The sequence below is a fragment of the Lepidochelys olivacea genome (genome assembly GCF_965140295.1).
Source record: "Lepidochelys olivacea isolate rLepOli2 genome assembly, chromosome: 2".
Taxonomy (NCBI): domain Eukaryota; kingdom Metazoa; phylum Chordata; order Testudines; family Cheloniidae; genus Lepidochelys; species Lepidochelys olivacea.
Genome location: NC_140412.1, coordinates 174,023,509 through 174,044,793, shown reverse-complemented (window position 1 = coordinate 174,044,793; position 21,285 = coordinate 174,023,509). Strand labels below are relative to the sequence as shown.

At 41.2% G+C, this 21,285-nt stretch overlaps 1 protein-coding gene across 1 annotated transcript in view; it reads left to right on the top strand.

The window, feature by feature from the left end:
• The window catches only part of CNTNAP2 (contactin associated protein 2), a 1,667,645-nt gene that overhangs the window by 502,751 nt on the left and 1,143,609 nt on the right, over positions 1–21,285 (top strand). Inside the window, exon 2 of the mRNA XM_084620442.1 lies at positions 13,467–13,577. Coding sequence (XP_084476568.1) covers positions 13,467–13,577 — 111 coding nt within the window. The remainder of the gene's footprint in view (positions 1–13,466; positions 13,578–21,285) is intronic.

The following is a 21,285-nucleotide window of genomic DNA, read 5'->3' as shown; positions in this document are numbered from 1 at the left end:
CTCCGGCTGGCAAGGGGCCAGTGGCCGGAACCCCAGACCAGAAGCGAGCTGAGCTGGGCCAGGAGCTGGTATACCAGGCCAGCAGCAGGCTGAGCGGGGCCGGTGGCCAGAACCCTAGACCAGCAGCAGGCTGAGCGGGGCCGGTGGCCAGAACCCGAGACCGGCAGCGGGCTGAGCAGGGCCGGCGGACGGAACCCTGGACCGGCAGAGGGCTGAGCGGGGCTGGCAGCCGGGACCCCAGCTGGCAGGGGTAGGCAGACAGAACCCCAGGCCGGCAGCAGAGTGCCATTGAAAATCAGTTTGTGTGCAGTCTTTGGCACGTGTTCCATAGCTTGCTGACCCCTGCTATAGTGCCTACTAGGTTGGCAGGGTAGCTTAATGGCATGTGGAGTCAGGTGTACCTAGCTTGGCCTTTGTCAGCCATCGTCATCTATAGTCATTATTTGCATCAGCTGCTTTTTTTAGAACACTATGGAAAAGGCTACGTGTTTCTCTTCTACAATGATTAAGTGTTTGGCTAGAGCTTTATTATTTCAGCCTGGGACTGTGGCAGTTGTCCAAGACTGTCTTCCCTTTTATAGCCACAGTTAAACCTGCTGGGGCTGTCCTCCTCAATAACATCGTCCAGAAGTTCTTTCTTAGATTGGCTGCCACTGACCACATGCTACATGCTAGGTGTCCCATCCTTAGATTAGCATCACTTAAAAAATGAAGCCGAAACAACTCATAAAACATTCCAGTAAATTGTGCTTATTTATTCTTTCTCTTTGAGATGGATGCACTCCTGTGAATAAGACATGCATTCACTTTAGATTATAAAATCTTCTTATGCACCATGGCAAGGATGGATGTCTCAACAAACCAAGGTGTCTGCAATCCAAAAAGAGTCATATTAATATGCATATTGGTTCTGAGAATGAGATAAGCCAACTCCCATGTATCTTTATCCTAATTCCAGAGTGACCTTGACAATCTTATGATTTCTTGCTTCTGGCAACTGCTTGATGGCCTAGTCTTTTTGAGCATGCTGCAGACATGCCTCTCTGAATGTTCAAAGGGAACAAAATGGTCTTTAGTTAAACAGAGACAAGGTGGGTGAGGTAATATCTTTTAGTGGACTAACTTCTGTTATAGAGATAAGGCTTCAAGCTTACACAGAGCTTTTCTTCAGGTGAATTTCAGTTTAATTAGCATTTATCACACTATACAACATTAACACTTGCTGATATGCCTTTCTTCCCACCCTCCACCCCACATTTGCATTATGATTCAGATTTTAAAACAGGCTATTTTGTGTTTTAATAATGTCTTAAAAATTTGCTTTACAGTTTTCTTGTATTCTGCTGTTCTCTGTGTAATTAGCAAGTAATATTTACAATTTCTGCTTATGTGGTGCAGTGCTGGTGTTTATGACTGCTCTTTACACAGGGAGAATCAGAAGATTAAAAGCACCTTTTTTCGGTCAGAAAGTTGTGACTGTCTATATTTCTTGGCTGAGATGTTGTATTTTAACAGTTCACTTCAAATAGACTCATCTGTTTCGCCTTCTGTTACAAATGGCTTGCATCAATTTTAAACCCAGGAAACATCCAGTTGCAAGTACAGCAGTAACTTACCCTGGCCACATCTGAACTAGACAGCCTCTCCAGTTTACATATCACTCCTGATCTTCCCTAAACAACTCAGAATACACATTTTATTATCCAAATATAGTGCTAACAGTAATGGTTTTTTACTTAAAACCGGTGACCAGTAGCAACATTATGATAGCATCAGTGATATGCTGGCTATGATTCAGAAGGGTCTCTATTACAGTGTGAACAGATCCTTTGAGAGGAGCTGGGCTCAGCCTCACCTGTGCTAGGTATAACCCACTTCCCAGCTAATGGGAATGGGTTTAGTGATCAGGTGGCAGTCACATGAGCAGATATGGTATTCAAAGAAAGCGAGAGGCTTAACAGAAGAGGGAGGAAGAATGGCTGGGGGGAGATACTTCGCAGTAGTTTCTCAGGGGAGCCGAGACTTGGAAGTGAGCTCTTTTCCTAAGAACTGGGGAAAGGAAAACAATGACCCAGAGGCACCAATCAAACAAATTTAGGTTAAGCTGTGCTTTGTTGGAAGTGTGTTTACCTTGTTCCTGAAAATTATATTGTGGGTAACATGGTATTTAACTTGTATAATTTATAGGGAGGGATGAGTATGATGACCTTATGCAAGGCCTATTTGAATATTTTTGAAAACATGTACACTTTGGTGCAATCTGGACCATTCAAAAGGGAAACCATTTGCTCTTTGAAGTACTTTTAAGAGCCCGAGGGATAAGTAATCATTAACAATTACTAGAGAATTTTTTCCCCAGCTGTTGGCTGGAAATCATCCCCATCTTCCATTCAGAATTTTGAAAGGACTCCTGGCACCACACCAGGTGCCCTTCCAGCACATCCCTGAAAAGCACCAAGGAAATGCCTACTGCTCCTGCTTCTTCAAAAGTCAGGACAGACATATCCTCATGCCATTTCTAACCCACCTATGCCATGACTATTTGAACATAAAGAAAATGTTCTTATGGAGAAAGTCACTTTATATCTTATGGAGAAAGTCTCTTTATATCTACTTGGACAGACCCCGACCAGTGGAGTACAGGAGTCTGGTAGAAGGCAAATATACTGGCCACTGGATGAATAGTTTTCTGTTCACTGAGTGACCAGAGCAGGGGCTGCCCTAGAGGAATCAGGAACCTGCTAGAACCAATTAAGACAGGCAAGCTAATTAAGACACCTGGAGTCAATTAAAAAGGACCTCCTAGCAGTTAGTGGAGGGCGTGCAAGGAGCAGGGAGGGAAAAGGTGTGCTGCTGGAGGACTGAGGAGTACAAGCGTGATCAGGGTTCAGGAGGAAGATCCTGCAGTGAGGATAAAGAAGTTCCTGGGGGAGGCCATGGGGAAGTAGCCCAGGGAGTTGTAGCTGTCATGCAGTTGATACAGTAGACGTAGACAGCTACTATCCACGGGTCCCTGGGCTGGAACCCAGTGTAGAAGGTGGGCCTGGGTTCCCCTCATATCCCTCCCCCTCCCCAATTCCTGATTGGACACAGGAGGAGCTGACCTGGTCTGTGAGCAACATGAGAAGGGAAGGTCTAATTTGGAAAGGGATCTGGCCTGTCCCCGACCCACTAGGTGGGACAACAGAGACTGCAGAGATTGTTCTCCAATTCCCCCATGCTGGCCAGTGATGAGGTTAGCTGAGTGAACGACAAGTTTGAGCCTCTAGCCGAAGCGGCCAAACTGAGGGCTGCCGTGAACCTCTGAGGTGAGTAAATCCGCCAAAAAAATGCAGGACCCAGCAAGGCAGAGGAGGAACTTTGTCACACTACACAAAAAAGACCACTTTAATGGGAAAAGTTAACATTGTTAAAGAAATCATCTTCCACTATTAGGACACTAAGCACTTGGGCAGCCTGCTGCAAACAAACTAAAACCAGGATTTTCCCCCGCCCCATGTTTCTCGTATCACCAAAAGCCAGTGAAGTTAATTGTACAGTTCGTATGCATAAATGTTTACAGAATTAAGTTCTTAGTTTTCAGATGCATCTTGTTATATGATAATACACATGAATAATACATAGTAATCCTTACTTTTCTATTTAGTAATAATCAGCTTTTCTTTTATCTGCATATTTTCTTGCAAAATCCAAACTCTCTCTGTCAGTGCGCACTATTCATCCTGCATGTTACTTTTTAATATACTGACTATAGTCACTCAGTCTGCTCTAGCTTCTGCCGGTGCACGCTATGGGGGAGGTCACTGAGGGGCAGAAAGTCAGCCCAGAGAGGGCTTATAGTGGTAATTAATACCATCAGCTTGAGGGGTCTCCTGGAAGAAGATATGTGGCTAAGGGACATGAAGATTTAATAAAGCCCTTAGACAGTGAAGATTAATGCATGATGGCCTTACCAGTGATTGTCGGGCAGGAAGATGCCAACAGAGGGGCGTGTGCATCTGTTGTAACAGGAGGTCTCTCATAGATGGTCCTAGTCCCTGCCTCAGACTCTTGGGTGAGGTGGTTGGGGCATTGAACATTTGATAATAGAAAGCAAAGCAGGTGAGGGCCTTCTCCTGTTCTGCCCTCCACCATAAATCTCACCCATTTGTTCCCTAAGTTTGTGGATTTGGTGGAGGGTATTAATGAATTTCTGGTTTGATTTAGTTTCCTAGGTAATTTCCAGTGAAGTGCACAGTTTTCAAAGCTATTGCAAGAAGGGATGATTTGCACCTTGGCCGATCAGATAGCAAGTGTGAAAAATCGGGACGGGGTTGGGGGGTAATAGGAGCCTATATAAGAAAAAAACCCAAATATCGGGACATCTGGTCACGCTATTTGCACCTTCTGTACCAGTAAGAGTGAATCTAGCCCTACAATTTTAACATCATTCTGAGAGACTCATTCCGGATGCCTTTGTTATGTGAACTGCCAAGTTTATTAAGTATAAAAGTTTGAGATGACAGGAGAAAATGCATAGAGAAAGTGCTGACTTTGCTTCAAATGTTTTTTTGGCATTTTCTGAATGATTGATGCTGTAATGTGACTCATTTTTGCTATTTTTTAAAAGCATATATTATCTCTTGCTCATTGCTTCAGTTTGCCAGGCTTTAAAAAGTGCACTGAAACAATGAATCATGTCAAAAATTGGAGACATTTTAAAAAAAATGCATTAAATTAAAAATATCAAGGGAGGGGTAGTGAGTCATTTACATTGGAAATTTACTTCAGCAGACTTCCATTCAGTTATCAGCTTGTGTCACAAGAATCTGGTCATTGCAAAAGAGCTATTTGAACCTTTCTAAAATTAGTTTAAAGTGTCTGGCAGGTCTTTATGTATGGTTTGCATGGATTCTTGCAATCCTTGAAGTTCAAAAATGTTTGGGTTCAAATGAACCATGTTTGAATCTAATTGTTAACAGAAGGCAAAAAATTGCATTGAGCACAGTCTTGGACATTTTCAAGTGGAAGTGTGAGCAGTGGCCATATTGGAAAAATTCTGCATAACTCAGTTATTTCACAGTCCTAGAATTTGCCACAGAAAGAACCGCTATTACATTTATTTGCAGTCAACACAGAATTTCCATTTTGCAGCACCAGAGTGCTGAAGGTTACAGGCCTCTTGCATAATTTAGAACAGTGCTTGCTTTGTAATCTCTCCCATCCCTTGAGTTCAAAGTTAAAATCCACAAGAGAACAGCAACTTCAAAATGTTTACAGATATGCAGGAATAACAATAAAATCCATGTCCTGCTCTGATCAATGTTCCTAGCCTTACCAAATGAATGCAGAGTGTGTCAGGTTCAAGTCCAGTGCAGATGTGGTCACTCCAAAGCACTTGAAGACTGGTGGTTTTGGTATCTTTAGTCAAACAAAATTACAGGTTCATTCGGTGTTTCAGGTGGAACTCCAAACCCAATGAAATTTCAGAGGTCTTGAATAAAATCCTATTCCCATTGAAGTTAATGACAGTTTTATCAATGACTTCAGTGGTGACAGGATTTTCGCTCCTTAAGTGGTACACAGGACTTTTGTTTGTTCTGTGTATGGGGGCATTGATGAGCTGCCAAAATCTTAACAACCAGTTTCCTCCTCACCCTACGAGGGGGTCGTTGCCCACCCCCACCCCCCTGGACTCCTGTCACATCTACCTCCCTCCCCTGACTGCCCCCAGAACTGGGCAGGAGGGTCTCGTGGGCCACCGTATTGGGTGCCCACCCCACCCCTAAGATCCAGAGGGACCTGCCGGGAGGCGAGGTGAGGAGTCCTGGCAGTGCTTACCTGGGGCAGCTCCCAGGAAGCATCTGGCAGGTCCCTCTGGCTCCTAGGGGCGGGATAGCATAGCTGCGAGGGAAGTGGCCACTCCCCCCACCAATCACATCAAAAGTGGTGCCTTAGGCGCCGACTCCATGGGTGCTCCGGGGCTGGAGCACACGCGGGAAAAATTTGGTGTGTGCAGAGCACCCACTGGCAGCTCCCCACCCCGGCCCCAGCTCACCTCCACTCCACCTCCTCCCCTGAACATGCTGCCTCACTCTGCTTCTCCACCCCCGCAGCCCCCCAGCTTCCCATGAATCAGCTGTTTGTGCGGGAAGCCTGGGAGGGCTGAGAAGCAAGCGGCGGCTTCACGCTCAGGCCCAAGGTGGTGGAGGTGAGCTGGGGCGGAGAGCGGTTCCCCTGCGTGCCCCCAGGTTACCTGCTGCGGTGCGGGCGGCCCTCCTCGTGCCCCCCCTGCCCCAGCTCACCTCCGCCTCACTGGGCCTGAGCGCGAAGCTACCACTTGCTTCTCAGTCCACCCCGGCTTCCGGCATGAACAGCTGTATCGCGGGAAGCCTACAGGGGGCAGAGAAGCAGAGCGGGGAGGCGCGTTCAGGGGAGGAGGCAGAGTGGAGGTGAGCTGGGACTGGGGGCGGGGCGGCGAGCTGCTGATGGGTGCTCTGCACCAACCAAACTTTCCCCTTGGGTGCTCCAGGGCTGGAGCACCCATGGAGTCGGCGCCTAAAGCGCCACTTTTGGCCGGTTAATTTTAGAAGCCCTTTTAGAACCGGTTGTCCCTCGCGGAACAACCGGTTGTCCCTCGCGGAACAACCGGTTGTCCCTCGCGGAACAACCGGTTCTAAAAGGGCTTCTAAATTTAACAACCGGTTCCAGCAAACCGGTGCGAACCGGCTCCAGCTCACCACGGCATGGGGGTGAATTTCACCTATAGTAAACAGCAGAACATAAACATAAATTTTTCTGCCTTTGCCTGCCCTTATAAAGGAGCCCTTTTGGTGTGTTTGGAAAAAACACTCACTCTGTCCTCAGAACTGGAACGTAAGTGCATTTGAAGTTGCATTATACCTATAATGGTGGCAGAAGCTCTTGTTGCCAAGGCTATTGGGACAAAATGGAGGAGAGAAGAAGAGTGCTCTTGCTTCATAATGTTAACATTTAAACAGTCCCAAGCTGCCTTTGGCATTAACACGTCTCTGATACAAATGGTGTGGGGTAGAGTTTATTCCTTTGTTGCTGCTATTTCTGGCTGGAGGCAGTGTTCTGTAATTGATTAACAGGGCACAGTACATTGACTTATATGGGGAAGACTACTGTATATCTGTATCAGAAAGGATTATGATTCTGTTTTTAGTCAGTGAAAGATTGGATTCTGCAGAAAACAGTGAAAACTGAAAACTAAGGTCCCTCGATTTGTCTCTGCTGTGGCATCACACCTTTTCTGGCTATGAAGTTAGGCTAAATGATCCAATAAATATATATATATCTTGGAAATCTCATACAGGTTTAGAAATGTTAGCTTGCCCTACATAAGCAATCTTTTAATTTTAATTCTTTTGGGCTATATACTATCCATAAGTTATTAATATAATTTTAATAGCATTTTAGCAGTCTATTCATTTTAAATAGAACCCTTCCTTTTAACTCACAAATTCACTCAGGGGAGCTTTTTAACATAGAGAGATTTTTAAATGAGAGTGATTTTTTGTCAACATGAAAGTGAGATCTTTTGTGGTTTCTTGTCCTGCTTATTAGATGCTTCCCCAAGATAAGTATTAAAAATTGATATAGTTGAAAGTGCATGTTGGAGAGCATACAACACCAACACAGGAAATCTACCTCATTTACTTGACTTTTTCCCAACCCTGGTCATTTCAAGCCAGTGCAAAAGCCAAGCTGTAGCCTCAAAAGTATATGAAATGCATATGCATCACATGTGGCATGTTGGTGAAAGGCTAGTGATTAAAATAGCCGTTACATTCACAAGATGGATATCTAAATTATTGACCTACAGGCATGCAAAGGGAGTTCAACAGTTCCCTTGGAAGAGGGCCTAAGCCCATAAAGGACCCTGGATTATTTATTTTTCTTTTGTTTTTGTAAGGAGAAGAAGTTTATTTCTCACTTTTTTTTTCTGCATAGGGCCCTAACAATATCCATGTAGTGCCCCAAGTGTGACCTGAATGGTATAGTTGGGGCCCTGTTTCATGTTTTATAGATTTTGTTGCTATCCAAGCCAAAACAGGACAGGATATTATGGATGCTATTAGAAGCGGAAAAAGGAATGTTTAGGTATGGCTGATTTGCAAGGGACACATCTATGACAGTGGAGCTAATATGGCGGCAGTGTATAAAGGTGTTCAAAATGGAATTCAGCAGGTAAATCAGTACACATCTTTTCTCCCATGTATTGCACTGACTGAGTCATTAGGATGTGTTGAAAAAGGACATTAGTGTTAGAGTAAAACACCGTATCACAATGAGATGATCAGCAAGGGTGGAAGCAATCCATCCACTGTGAAATCAGATTCAGGGGCGTTCTTGGTGTTTCGCTGAGATTAAAGCTTCGCACAATCTAATGCCAGAATTTAAACTGGGAGCTGATAGATTGCTAGAGAACATTTCATTGTTTTTGTTTGTGTGGTTTTGGCCAAGATATTTTATACCGTCTTATCAAAAATTAACTTTGTGAGCAAAAAATTGCTGAGTCCAGATATTGACGTTCAAATGACTTGTGGTTTACTTTGTGGCCTTTGAGATGCTTTATCAGAATTATGGTCTTCTGGGTTTACTGGATGTAAGGAAACTGCTGCTTCACAGGCTGAAACATTAGGAATATCCACAAAGTTCAAAGAGAGAAGATTTCAATGGTGAAAGCAATTCCATATGAAAGGTCATCAGATCCCAAACAAGTTCTTTAATGTGAGTTTTCATTCCCTCCTCTTAGCCACACTGTAACACAAGTGGGCAATAGGATGCATCATTAGGATGAAGTTGGAGAAAAGTTTGTTTTTTTGATGGGAGAGAAACTGAAAAGTCTCAGCAGCGAAGACCTTAGGGTACATTTATGCAGTAAGGAGCAACCCGCATCAGTGAGTCTCAAAGCCCAGGTCTACACACTTGGGCTTGTGCTACAGTTCTAAAAACAGCTGGGGACATGTTTGGGATTGGGCTGGAGCTCAGGCTCTGAAACCTAGGAAGGGGAGGTAGGCTTAAGCCCAAACATCCACACAGCTATTTTTAGCAGCATATCATAAGCCTGAGTTTATATACCCTGGCTCTAATACTTGCTGCTGTGGGCTCCTGCTCCCTGTGTAGGCTTCTCCAAAGAGGCAGGCTTGAACCAGGACTTGAACTAGCAACCAGCTACTCTGAGCCTTTTAAGAGCAAAGCTGCTTTCTTTGCCAGTTTTTTGCATGTGTGTTTTTAAGGATGACTTGGAAGTGAAGGAGCCAGTTGAGCTCCTGAGCTTTGTTCAGAAAAGGTCTTTATATGTGAGTTTCCCTCACACAGACGCAGCACTGCCTATTTTTTTGGTGTCTTTCAGTGTCTGTGTCTGCTAATGAAAGGAGTTTTGCAAGAAAACTAAAATTAACCCAGACCTATCTAAGAAAGTCCATAGGGCAGGAAAAGCCATGTCATCTGGTCTGTTTGTCGTTGTGTTTGTGGGGTTGTTATTTTGTTTGTTTTTTTGTTTTGGTTTGGTTTTTTTTGAGAGAGAGTGAGAACTGGAAAGCAAGGTTGATAGCCCTGGGTTCAGCTGATTAATGAGTGCTTCAGAGAAGGCTCCCTTTGTACAAGTACTTAGCAAGGACTGCACATTTGTTGTTTTTTTTGTTTTTCACAGTGGAGAGCAGATTTGAGTCTTCAAACCAGGCCTGGAATATATTGCCATGGCACTGCTTACAGGGGTCCTAATTTTATTTTCAGCTGTTTTAGGCTTCCTTATTTCATTCCTTTGCTCTTTTGGGAGAGAGTATGCGAGGTGCCCTCATGGACAACACATACAAGGGACAGTGATTTCAATACTAGCACCATTTCTGATCATGTTTATATATTTTTCTTGTGATTTATTTAAAGTGCAGTAGCAGTAATGGACATTTCCAAATGGGAAGAGAAGCCCTTATATGTTATGATCTTCTCATTGGCTACCAGAATTGGTGAGAGAACAGAGCTTCTGATAAGCACCTGCTCTGTGGAGCCATCTCTTTCATCTGTAGAGTGCTGTCTCTGAACAGCTTGCCTAAAATCCAGTTTTAGGTTTCCGATACAGATCATTATTGGAAAGAAGGACTCGGTCAAAATGTCCCACTTTACCTTTTTTCATATTTTTCAGTGTGCCATCAGGATAAATCCTTTATTCCACAAATATTCTTAAGAATCTATCCTTTGCTTCCCATTGTGTTCAATGATCTCTATCCAGTTCTGACACTAGAGAGATCTATTGTATTTTGTTAATGTACTTTATAAATAGATTTTCTCATTCCTACTTCTTCTTTTTTTCTATCAAGATGCAGGCATTTTTTCCTCAGAGGAAATATTGCATAAAAGGGTTTATGGTCCAGAAAATGTGGCAATACAGAGACAAGGCACATAATGTTAAGAATTTGATGATAAAAAGATATTAAAAACCACATATTCTTCAATATAAGCTTTGTCTATAGGAGGCCTGAATGTGCAAAGAATGAAGCATCCTCATCATAATAAAGCTTTTCTTCTGTGCTTACATCAGTTGATCTTTCAGTCCTAGTGTACATGAGATAAAGTAGGAACTGCAACTTTCTGGGAGGTTTGTAAAATAGGTGTGTTGATTCCTAAGCAAATGTATATGGTATTTATCCAGAAGGAACACTGACAAGATAAAAACAAGTCTCTCTCTCTCACACTCACACACACACAGCTTTATGTATTTATTTATTTATTTATGTCATCCATTGTAACTGATGGCCAATTTAACTTTTGGTTTGTAATTAGTTTCTAGAAGAGTTGGTCAAGTAGTGTAAGATAAGAAACTAATTTGAAAACAGAGCCCCTGATGCATGAAACATTTTGTGAATTAAAGTCACAAGATCAACTCACAATGTAATCATATTATTCATTAATAGTGAGTATTCAATATTCAAAGACTTTTGATCTTGTTTATTATTGATTATTAGCCAAACTTGTCCTGGAAGTTTCTTTCTTAGTTGCAGTTTGTCATTAAATATTCTTCTGAAAATGTTTCAACCATCCAACCAGGGAACAGAGATAATGTCATATGACTTACATGGCTGGCCACATAGCACTAAAATGAACTGTGGAAATAAACAGTTTTGCAAACAAGCTATAGGCCAAAAATTCCTTATACAAACTACTTGACAAATACTTACAATTACCAAATACATTAGAAAATGTCCTGTTTATGAATAACTGACTGGGGAAAAAGTCTAAGTTTTTGAAAATATTTATAATGAGCAGTTGAACCAGTGCTCATTCCAGTTCTCATGTGCTGTTGTGATGCCACTGTTCAGGATTCAATGAGATCAGCATGTAAGCCAAGATTTTTTTAAAAAAAATAGGACTTGCAAGTTAGACTCCTACATACACATTTAAGCATGCATGTGGCCTGATTTTCAAAAGTACTGAGCCACCAGAAGTTTCTACGCAGGCCGATATATTCTTAGAAGCCAGTGTCAGCAAATGAGTGTTCAGCACTTTTTAAATCAAGCCATTTCTTACAGCATCTAAATATAGACTTAGCCTAAGTCTATGCACCTATTTATGAAAAAAAAGCATGTCTAATTTTTGGGTTCTACATTTTAATTAAATTTTCAACAACAATAAAATATTTTTCAATAAATAGATTTGGGGCCTAAACTGTACTTTTCATGTGAACAATGCCCATTATGGTGATTGTTCAAGTAACTTGAGTTCCACACACAAATCAACTCAGTTAATTAATGTCTGTATTAGTGTCTGAGGCCCTGGTCTTGAAATGAGATGTGTGTTGGACATACCTCTGTGTCTGCCTGGAACTTCACTCTGAAACAATGCGGAGATCTGTCTGTCTGCATTCTGTTGTGTAATTAGGGCTAAAACAACAACAAAAATCAAAAGTTCTGTTTTGTAAAATGAACAAATAGAATTTAAAATAAATCTCCCCCTCTTTCTATTTGGCTAAACTCAATTATGGCATTAAAGATAGAAATTATGTGCTTTACAGTCATTAGAACAACTAACAGTTGTCCTTTTGTCTAGTGTTTGCCTATATTTCTATGCTAGTATGAAATATATTCTCCCCACCCACCCTTTCTTAACTAATGATAGCTAATTTGTGAGGACATCTAAATTAGACTGTTAAATGTCATAATATTAATTAGTTTTAATCAGAATCCCCTTCTGTTTTATTGTTCTGTTTCATAGTTGTGGAACTGTTTACATTTTTTTCATTATATAGAGATATACGTTTGGTTTATTCAGGAAGAGAAAGGGAGAAATTATTTTTGACTGGAAATATTAGTTGACCAGGATCATTATAAATGACTTACCTCACTCATGATCTCTATTTGACCCATAGTAAACACCCTCTCTTGAGGTTACAGTTAATTCATTCTACATGCAAGAACCATTTTTAGCCTCTCCCCTGATCATGGTCTTCTAATTGGACCAAAATGAAGTGCTGTGTTTTTGTGGTAGAGATGCTGCCCATCTGGGATTGAGCTAACTTTCTGTATTCATGTAAATAGGAGATGTTTTACTTTTATAGCAGAGCCTCTGCTGGGGTGTATGCATTAAAACATTTAGTTATTTTTAATTTCTCTGCAGTGAGATTGTACTTAAGATGTAGGAGAGTATTAAAACTCATATATTTCACACTTGCGCAGAAATATTAGAGAAACTAGAATAAAGGTCTGCATATTAATTGTTCTAAGCAGCTGAGGTATCTAAAGCTAATCATTTCCGCCTTTACTTACATAATTTGATCCAACAATAGGATTTTGTTTTAAACTCTTTATTATACAAAGCAGAAATTCTGTTTTTTTTTTCTCCATCTTGGACAATAACACCCAAGTTAACCTTCTTTATTTTATGCAAAATAGATGGATAGTGCTTTAAAGGATTAGAAAGATTACTTTAAAAAAGGACATATTATATCCCTTAGCTTTCCATTTTTTCTCACTGCATCTGCAATCTGTAGTTATATAGAGATCACAATTTAATTATTTTCTTTGATAAATTATGAATAAAATTGTCAGTCAGGTTATTAACACCTTCACCAAGCATTGAAAGTGCACATATTGTCTTCTGTTAATCTGATAGTTGCTCTAATTATGTTTACTATCTTTATTTTATCTTGCCAAAAGATATTTCAAATGTGGGAGGGTATTTTTTTTAATCTATGCATCCTTAAGAAGAGGAAGTACACCCAAGTGGCTAGGGCACTATCCCTCGTCGACTGCCTGTGCCTCAGTTCGCCCTCTGCAAAATGGGGATCATAGTACTTCCCGAGCACTCCGGAGTCTAGAATGCGATGGTGATGCTCTCAGATACTCTTATAATAAGGGGCACACAAGTAACTAGGAAAGATATCCAAGGTATAGATTCTCTCTAGTGTGTCTGACCCATTAAACAGCGATGTGGAAATACATGTATTTATTTTCTTTGTCTTTCAGAAAAATGTGATGAACCACTGCTCTCAGCATTATCCCACTCCTCCTTCAGCAGTTCATCATCTATGGCTAGTAGCTATGCACCAGGGTATGCAAAGCTGAATAAAAGAGGAGGTAAGAGATCTCTCCTTCCCAACATTCATATACCTGCAGCAAACTCTATCTATTTCATGTAAAATAAATGTTAATTATTTATTTTAAACCAAATCTCAACTTTGATGCACAGCAATACTGTATTGGTGTTGACCCTAATGATTGTTTAGTAGTCTGGTGAAATGTTTTCTGTAAAATGTTGTACTAAAATGTTGTGGGTACTTGGGAAAGAGATTGGAAAATTAATATCAAAACTGTTCCCTCCAAAAGAAATTGTGGAAGGCGTATAGTGAGGTTGACCTTGTGGAATTCACAACTAAAAGGGGATTTGAGGTTGAGATGGGGAAAGGATTCCGACCTCTCAAATCTGTGGATCCTGAGAATCTGCAAGGATGGGATCCCCAGTCCAGTAGAAGTTTTGGCCTCTGTACTGCTCTTCTGGTTCCCCTCTCCCTATGGGAAACATATGTCTCTTCCTAGATAGCCCAATCAGCAGGGGTCTCATTTGCTAGTTGGGAAAGTGGGCAGTTGCCACCTCTCCCCACACCGTGGACATTTCATCAGTCTCTGTGCTCCATTATGTCTTCTGCTCCTCCCCCATTGACTTTGGAAGATATAATATCACATATAACATTCTCTATGCAGATACAACTTCCCCTCCTCTTGAATTATTCTGAAATGACATTGTCATAAATATAAAGGGAAGGGTAAACACCTTTAAATCCCTCCTGGCCAGAGGAAAAATCCTTTCACCTGTAAAGGATTAAGAAGCTAGGATAACCTCGCTGGCACCAGACCAAAATGACCAATGAGGAGACAAGATACTTTCAAAGCTGGGGGGGGGGGGCGGGGAAACAAAGGTTCTCTCTGTCTATGTGATGCTTTTGCCGGGAACAGAAAAGGAATGGAGTCTTAGAATTTAGTAATCTAGCTAGATATGTGTTAGATTATAATTTCTTTAAATGGCTGATAAAATAAGCTGTGCTGAATGGAATGTATATTCCTGTTTTTGTGTCTTTTTGTAACTTAAAGTTTTGCGTAGAGGGATTCTCTATGTTTTGAGTCTGATTATCCTGTAAGGTATTTACCATCCTGATTTTACAGAGGTGATTCTTTTACTTTTTTTCTTCAATTAAAATTCTTCTTTTAAGAACCTGATTGCTTTTTCGTTGTTCTTAAGATCCAAGGGTTTGGGTCTGTGTTCACCTATGCAAATTGGTGAGGATTTTTATCAAGCCTTCCCCAGGAAAGGGGGTGCAGGGTTTGGGGGGAAAGACGTTTCCAAGCGGGCTCTTTCCCGGTTATATATCTGTAAGACGCTTGGTGGTGGCAGCGATAAAGTCCAAGGGCAAAAGGTAAAATAGTTTGTACCTTGGGGAAGTTTTAACCTAAGCTGGTAAAAATAAGCTTAGGGGATTTTCCTGCAGGTCCCCACATCTGTACCCTAGAGTTCAGAGTGGGGAAGGAACTTTGAAAGACACCCTTGCCAATTAGCATTTTAAAAAAACCCAAATACTCCCAACACCCTCTCAATGGAGATTGCAGGCATAAAACCTGAAGTAAATTAATGCTGTTTCAGGTAGAATGATCTCACATGACTTCAAAAGAGAGAATTCTATGTACAGAAGATCCTTCCCCTTCTTGGCCTCAACTATGGTCCCTGGAGGTCCACTGAGTCTTATCCTTGTGCAGCAATTATAGAGGGATTTCACCCAAACTAAAAGAAGGGAGAGTCAAAATCAGAGGGACAGACCTCCCCTCACCTTTCAATCCCCCAAGCCAGGTTCTCCCTGATCATGGAACAACCAGATCATTACCTCAGCTTACCCTGCTGTGACATTTTGGGAATCACCCCATCCAATAAGGAATTCTTTCACTATCTGCCTTGAAACTTTGCATTCCTTAATGCTATGCTACCATGGCTCAGAACTCTGGTACCAGCAGTTAACCGACAAGCATAAGGCCTCACCCTGGCTTCCACAAGCCTAGTTACTCCTTAAAAGGTGACCTCAGCAACCCTTTCTGGTCATGAGTCTCCCCAAATTCATCTCCCCGAGTTCTTAACTAACAGACACTCAGACTTTTCCCCGCTGATTCATCACCCCTCAAGTGTGAAATCCACTCTCAATTATCAGTTCACTTTGGGACACACTTAGTTTGCACACTAGAGACCCATTTGGAGTAAAAATAAACAAAATGTTTAATTAATAGAAAACTTAGAAATGGTAAGGAAAAGTAAATGCATACAAGTTACACAGACAATAAACATAAAGAAGCAACCTCAGTTTTACATGTCTCTATTAGCTTTTCTAATACAAGTTCTAATACAATATTGCCTCTGAACAGTTTCAAGAGATGTACTAGTCTAAGACTACCCCTGTTTGAAACTTCAGTTTGTACATATCCAATACCTAATTCTATATTCCTTTTCATGGGTGGTATTGAAACAATTCCTGATTTACACAAGTGTCAATGACAGGAGGACTAACTCTCTTTCTGTTTCTGTTTCTATAGCTAAGGGAAAATAGCTCAGTTGTTATGTTGAATTATTTTATAACATCATGGAAGTAGAGATATCACTAATCAAATTAACTGTAAAGAAATATAGATATTTGTTACTTCATAGTACCATCACTGAGAAATGGGGCTCCCCAGGTGACTGCACTATCTAGAAGAAGAAATCTTCTCTTGCTGAGTCATTACATCGAAAGAGACAAAAACAAAAAAAGGCTTTAAAATAAGGAAACATGCACTTGAAAATGTTAAACTCCAACCCCATAAAAGTTGAACTCAACCCCTACTTTGTAGGGCTGAATTTTCAGTATTAAGGTGACTACTATCTTCAAAATATCTGAGCCAATGTGAAGTTTTCACCAGACAGCATGCAACTCTGTTTAATAGTGTGCCTTAAAATGTGCTGTAGTCCTGGCAAGTGGAATTAAGTCTGCCATTCACTCTAATAGCATCAGATTGAACCCTAAGATAACTAGATGTATGCTTAGGAACTTTCGTTTTTCTTAATACTCAGGGAAGTTTCATGCATAAGTGTTAGGGCTCCGCAAGGCTTGGTTCAGGAAGGGATTGGTGAACTGGTGCTTGCAGTTTTCTTCAGAGGGGATGTAATTAAACCCATCCCTCTAAATTTAGTTGGACATTTGAATCTGAAAACTCAAATCTCCAAGACATGGCCCTTCTCTGCACCTTTCAGGGTCTCCTAGAACCCAGCACACTCTAATATTACACCCTTCCCCATTACTTACGTTATCTGTCTTTAGAAGAGGTAGGTAGAAGAAATTTGGGAATTGTTGAGGAGGACAGCTATTTTTGGAGGCAGGAAAGAATGTCAATTGGGAAAGAAATGTTTAACAATTTCCTAGCTATAGAAATAGTGCTCAGTAAATAGTGGATGTTTCAGTTTGCTAGCAATTCTAAAAAATCGTGGGGTGGCAGGATTATTTCAGGCTGAACTGGACATGAAATTTTTGAACGTTTTCAGTGAATCAAAAAGTTAATGAAAAGACTTGGGTCTTGTGAAAAGTTTTGTTCAAGCTGAAATGAAATTTTCATTTCAATTTTGTGTATTGTTTGTTTTTATTTTTATATAATTAAAGGAAATTTCAAAACTAAAAGTAATTGTGAATTTAAAAAATGAAATTTTCAAAATGGGATTTATTTATGTGTTTTTTTATTTGTTAGGATTTTCTGATCACAACAATTTGGCGAAATCGACACAAACTGATGAAATGTTTAGGTGTTCCTGACACTTCATATTTTTGCTGAAATTTTTTTTTTAAATTTTGCACAGTTTTGTGTATAGAGGAATTGACTACTAGTCTTATGCAAACACAGCCTGAGTGTCATGAGTATAATGAAACTTTGGCCCCAGGCTCTTTTTGAGTAGGTCTGAGGTTTTGATGTGAAAAATTTGCACAACCTGCTGTATTAATTTAAATAGAATAAATGTACCCAAACAGTTAAAGGTGTTAACATCACCCTGTCATTGTCCAACATTAAAGAATTTTAAACAAGATTTGGATTTTGCTATACAGCAGTGGTCTCCAACCTTTTTACGCACAAGATCACGTTTTGAATTTAAAAGCAACCCAGAATCTACCCTGCCCCTTCCCTGAGGCCCTGCCCCTTCCCCTGCTCACTCCATCCCCCCCTCCCTCTGTCGCTTGCTCTCCCCCACCCTCACTCACTTTCACCGGGATGGGGCAGGGGGTTGGGGCTCGGGAGAGGGTGCGGGCTCTAGGCTGGAGCCGAGGGTTTTGGAGTGTGGGAGGGGGCTTCAGGCTGAGCCTGGGTCGGGGGTTTGGGGGCAGGAGAGGGCTTCCGGCTGAGGCAGAGTCTTGGGGTGCAGGAGGGGGTACAGGGTTCTAGCTCCGGGAAGGGAGTCAGGTCTGGGGCAGGGGGTTGCAGTGTGGGTGGGGATTCGTGTGCCGGAGGGGGTACGGGATGCAGGCTCCAGGAGGGGGTTCAGGGCTTGGGGTTGGGATGCGGGCTCCCGCTGTGCGGCACTTACCTCGAGCGTCTCCTGTTAGGTGGCACAGCAAGGCTAAGGCAGGCTCCCTGCCTGCCCTGGCCCTGGCCCTGGCCCTGGCCCTGTGCAGCTCCCAGAAGCAGCCAGCATGTCCCTGCAGCCCCTGGGGGGGGGGGCATGTGGCTCCGTGCACTGCTCATGCCTTGATGCACCATCCCCACAGCTCCCACTGGCCGCAATTCCCCGTTCCTGGCTGCTTGGAATAAAAAAGACATGCATAAAATGGGAGAGAAAAGAACAGCAAAGGGAGAAAATGTAACTCTGGTGTTGATTCTTATTTGTGGCCTCACTGCACGATAAACACAGGCATAGCACATGGTCTTATTAACCACTCCAAGACCTGGCAAATTCATACCAGCAATACACTATTTGGGGCATTGCTTTTAAAGACCTCTTTAGTCACAGGCTCAGTGTAGCAAAACATGGCCAGCTAAGTCAGACTTTTATTAGACAGAAGGAAAAAGTAGAGGGATAGGAAAGAGAAGAAATAAGGTGGGAAGGAAAAGGGGATACACAGGTGGGGATGGGGGATACAAAGTCTCCCATCCCAGGCAGTGACTGGGATTCAGCCAGAGCCAATGGCATTGGCAAGGCCAAAAGGGACCACTGTGATCACCCAGTCTGTCCTCCTGTATAACATAGGCCATAGGTCTTCCCCCACAGAGTTGCTAGAGCCGATCTTTCAGGAAAACATCCAGTCTTGATTTGAAAATCCAGTGAGATGGAGAATCCGTCAAGACCTTTGGTAAATTGTTCCAATGGTTAATTACTCTCATCATGAAACATGTATGCATTATTTCCAGTCTCAGTTTGTCTAGCTTCAATTTCCGGCCGTTGGATCGTTAAATTTCTCTGCTAGATTGACCAGCCCATTGTTAGACCAGATCAAACTTTTGTAAATCTAGAACCTGTGCCCACAAAACTGGGCCTTTCAAGTTACAAAAAATCAAATTATACAGCACTTTCAATCACTTGGCTCTGGAAAATGGTATCATTGGTGATGTAGTTATGAATGAGAAGACAGAAGTAAATCACATTTATGAACAATTGTAAATCCATAAATAGATTCACTACTTGATATGCTCTACTAATACCCTCTAAATAGATTTCCATCTTAAAGCTAGTCTTTACCTTTTGAAAGAGATGATGACATGATATAAAGATACTTCCACATGACCTCCCTGTTTTCTTTGGACCTAATATACAAAACTATGAGTGTGTTTTCTTGTGCCCTTTTGTGCTAGAATTTACCACTACCCTTCAATATGAAAGTGTTATTTAAAGAGAGACATTTTGCCATTCCTTTTCATTTGTATGTGTCACTACCTTTTGCCCCCAAAATACAGCCATTTACATTTATGCCATGTAATGTGTGGTTTGTATTTGTGACTACTTTTCTTTCACATTCTGTTAAATATTTTATATACCCTTTGTGATGCCGTTCACAGCTGGCATATGTGTCTGTAACTTTAATAGCTCTACATGGAGTTGCACCTGCCTATATTAGTGTGAATTTGGTACCTGTAGAGGATATAATCTGTCAAATTATCACTTTGAAAGTGAGTCATATTATGTGACTAAACTACTGGGTGGTGTCTATTTATGTTACAGCATTATCCATAATCCAATATTTATATACTGTAGTTTTATTAACAAAGGAGAATTTTCAATAAGGGAAAAGATTCTTGAGTGCTTTTTTTTTAACTTGGCAATTGAAGAAGATTATGAATACAGGACATTCAATGTTTGCAAGGACACAGTTTCTTAAAATATAAACCTAAATTGTTAATTCCAGAGATAAAAGGACCATGGAGAGAAAAAAACATGATTCTTGGGTTTTTTGGTTGGTTGTTTAATTATCAAATTAAATCCTACTCTTTAGCCATTACAATATAAATTACAATATTACTGATCCTGGAAGCCTTTAGTTTTATATATTTTGTTCTCTGTCAGTAATCTGCTGTGTACTACACCTGTACAAATTTGCACTTCTCAGTATCTTTTAAAAATATATGTGTATACATATGTGTCTATTGTGTAGTGTAAAACACAGAGAGACATATAAGAACACATGATTATATGTCATAAAAATTTAATTGTTAGTCAACTAGTGATTGGCATAGATGTCAACTATGCCATCACGGTGACGATAAAACTTTTGCACTGCACCGTCACTTATTTTGACACCAATTTTGCCGGGGGTGGGGGAGGGGAGGATAAGAAAGCTCTCAGAATTCTTAAAAAATGTATTGATACCATTTTCTCATATTCTTTCTCCTGTAAAAATAGCGTGTCTTAATAACAATCTAAGTAGGAGGCATCAAGGGAAAGAAAAATGTTAACTAATTCATTTTAGAACACTCAAAAAATTATCTACAATACCTTTCATATAGACAGTGTCAAGGTTATAAAGTCTGATAACTCATGACCTGCTATGAAAAGAAATCAATGGGCTGCATCCCATTGTAAAGAAGATTCACAGAATACCACTGGCATAAGGCATATTATCTGTGACAGTTCCCAAGCTTTCAGACCTTAAATTTTTCACTGGCACAAGAATTAATGCTGCACATCTTGTACCTAAAAGTATTTTAATTGAGAGAAGAAAGTCCACTTTTCAGGCAAAGAAAGAAACCTCCTTTGTGGCTTGTTTTAACTAATGTAACATAATTGGCAACTCTCAGAAGCTGCTTGAAGGGTTGGAACATTGGACATAATCACAGTAGACTGCGTAAACGAGGAGGTCAGAGGTGCACTTTTGGCAGCAGAAGGAAGGAGGTGTTTTTTGGCCACTGTAGCTAGTTTGAGTATCCAGCAGCAGTGAGGAATCCAGAAGCTCTCCACAGCTGTGAGCCAAACTGATGATCTGTGGGAAGACTCTTTTGATAAAGGGGTGAGCTTGTGGTGTTTGTGGTTAACTCTGCAAACACTTACCACCAACACATCACTGTTGCCTGGGTTCTTGTACTGCCTTTTATCCAGGCACTGGGACAGCTGCATGATAGAGTTTTTATCACTGAATAAATGAAATGTAGAGCTGGCTTTCATTAAGAAGCTTCTGGCATATGTATTCATGTGGCACAACTTCCCCCTGATGCTTCATACAGATGACAAATAGCGTGAGGGAAATAAGAGGCTGATGGAACTCCACAAGTGAATGTCCTGATGGCGGAGAAGTTCTGCCCA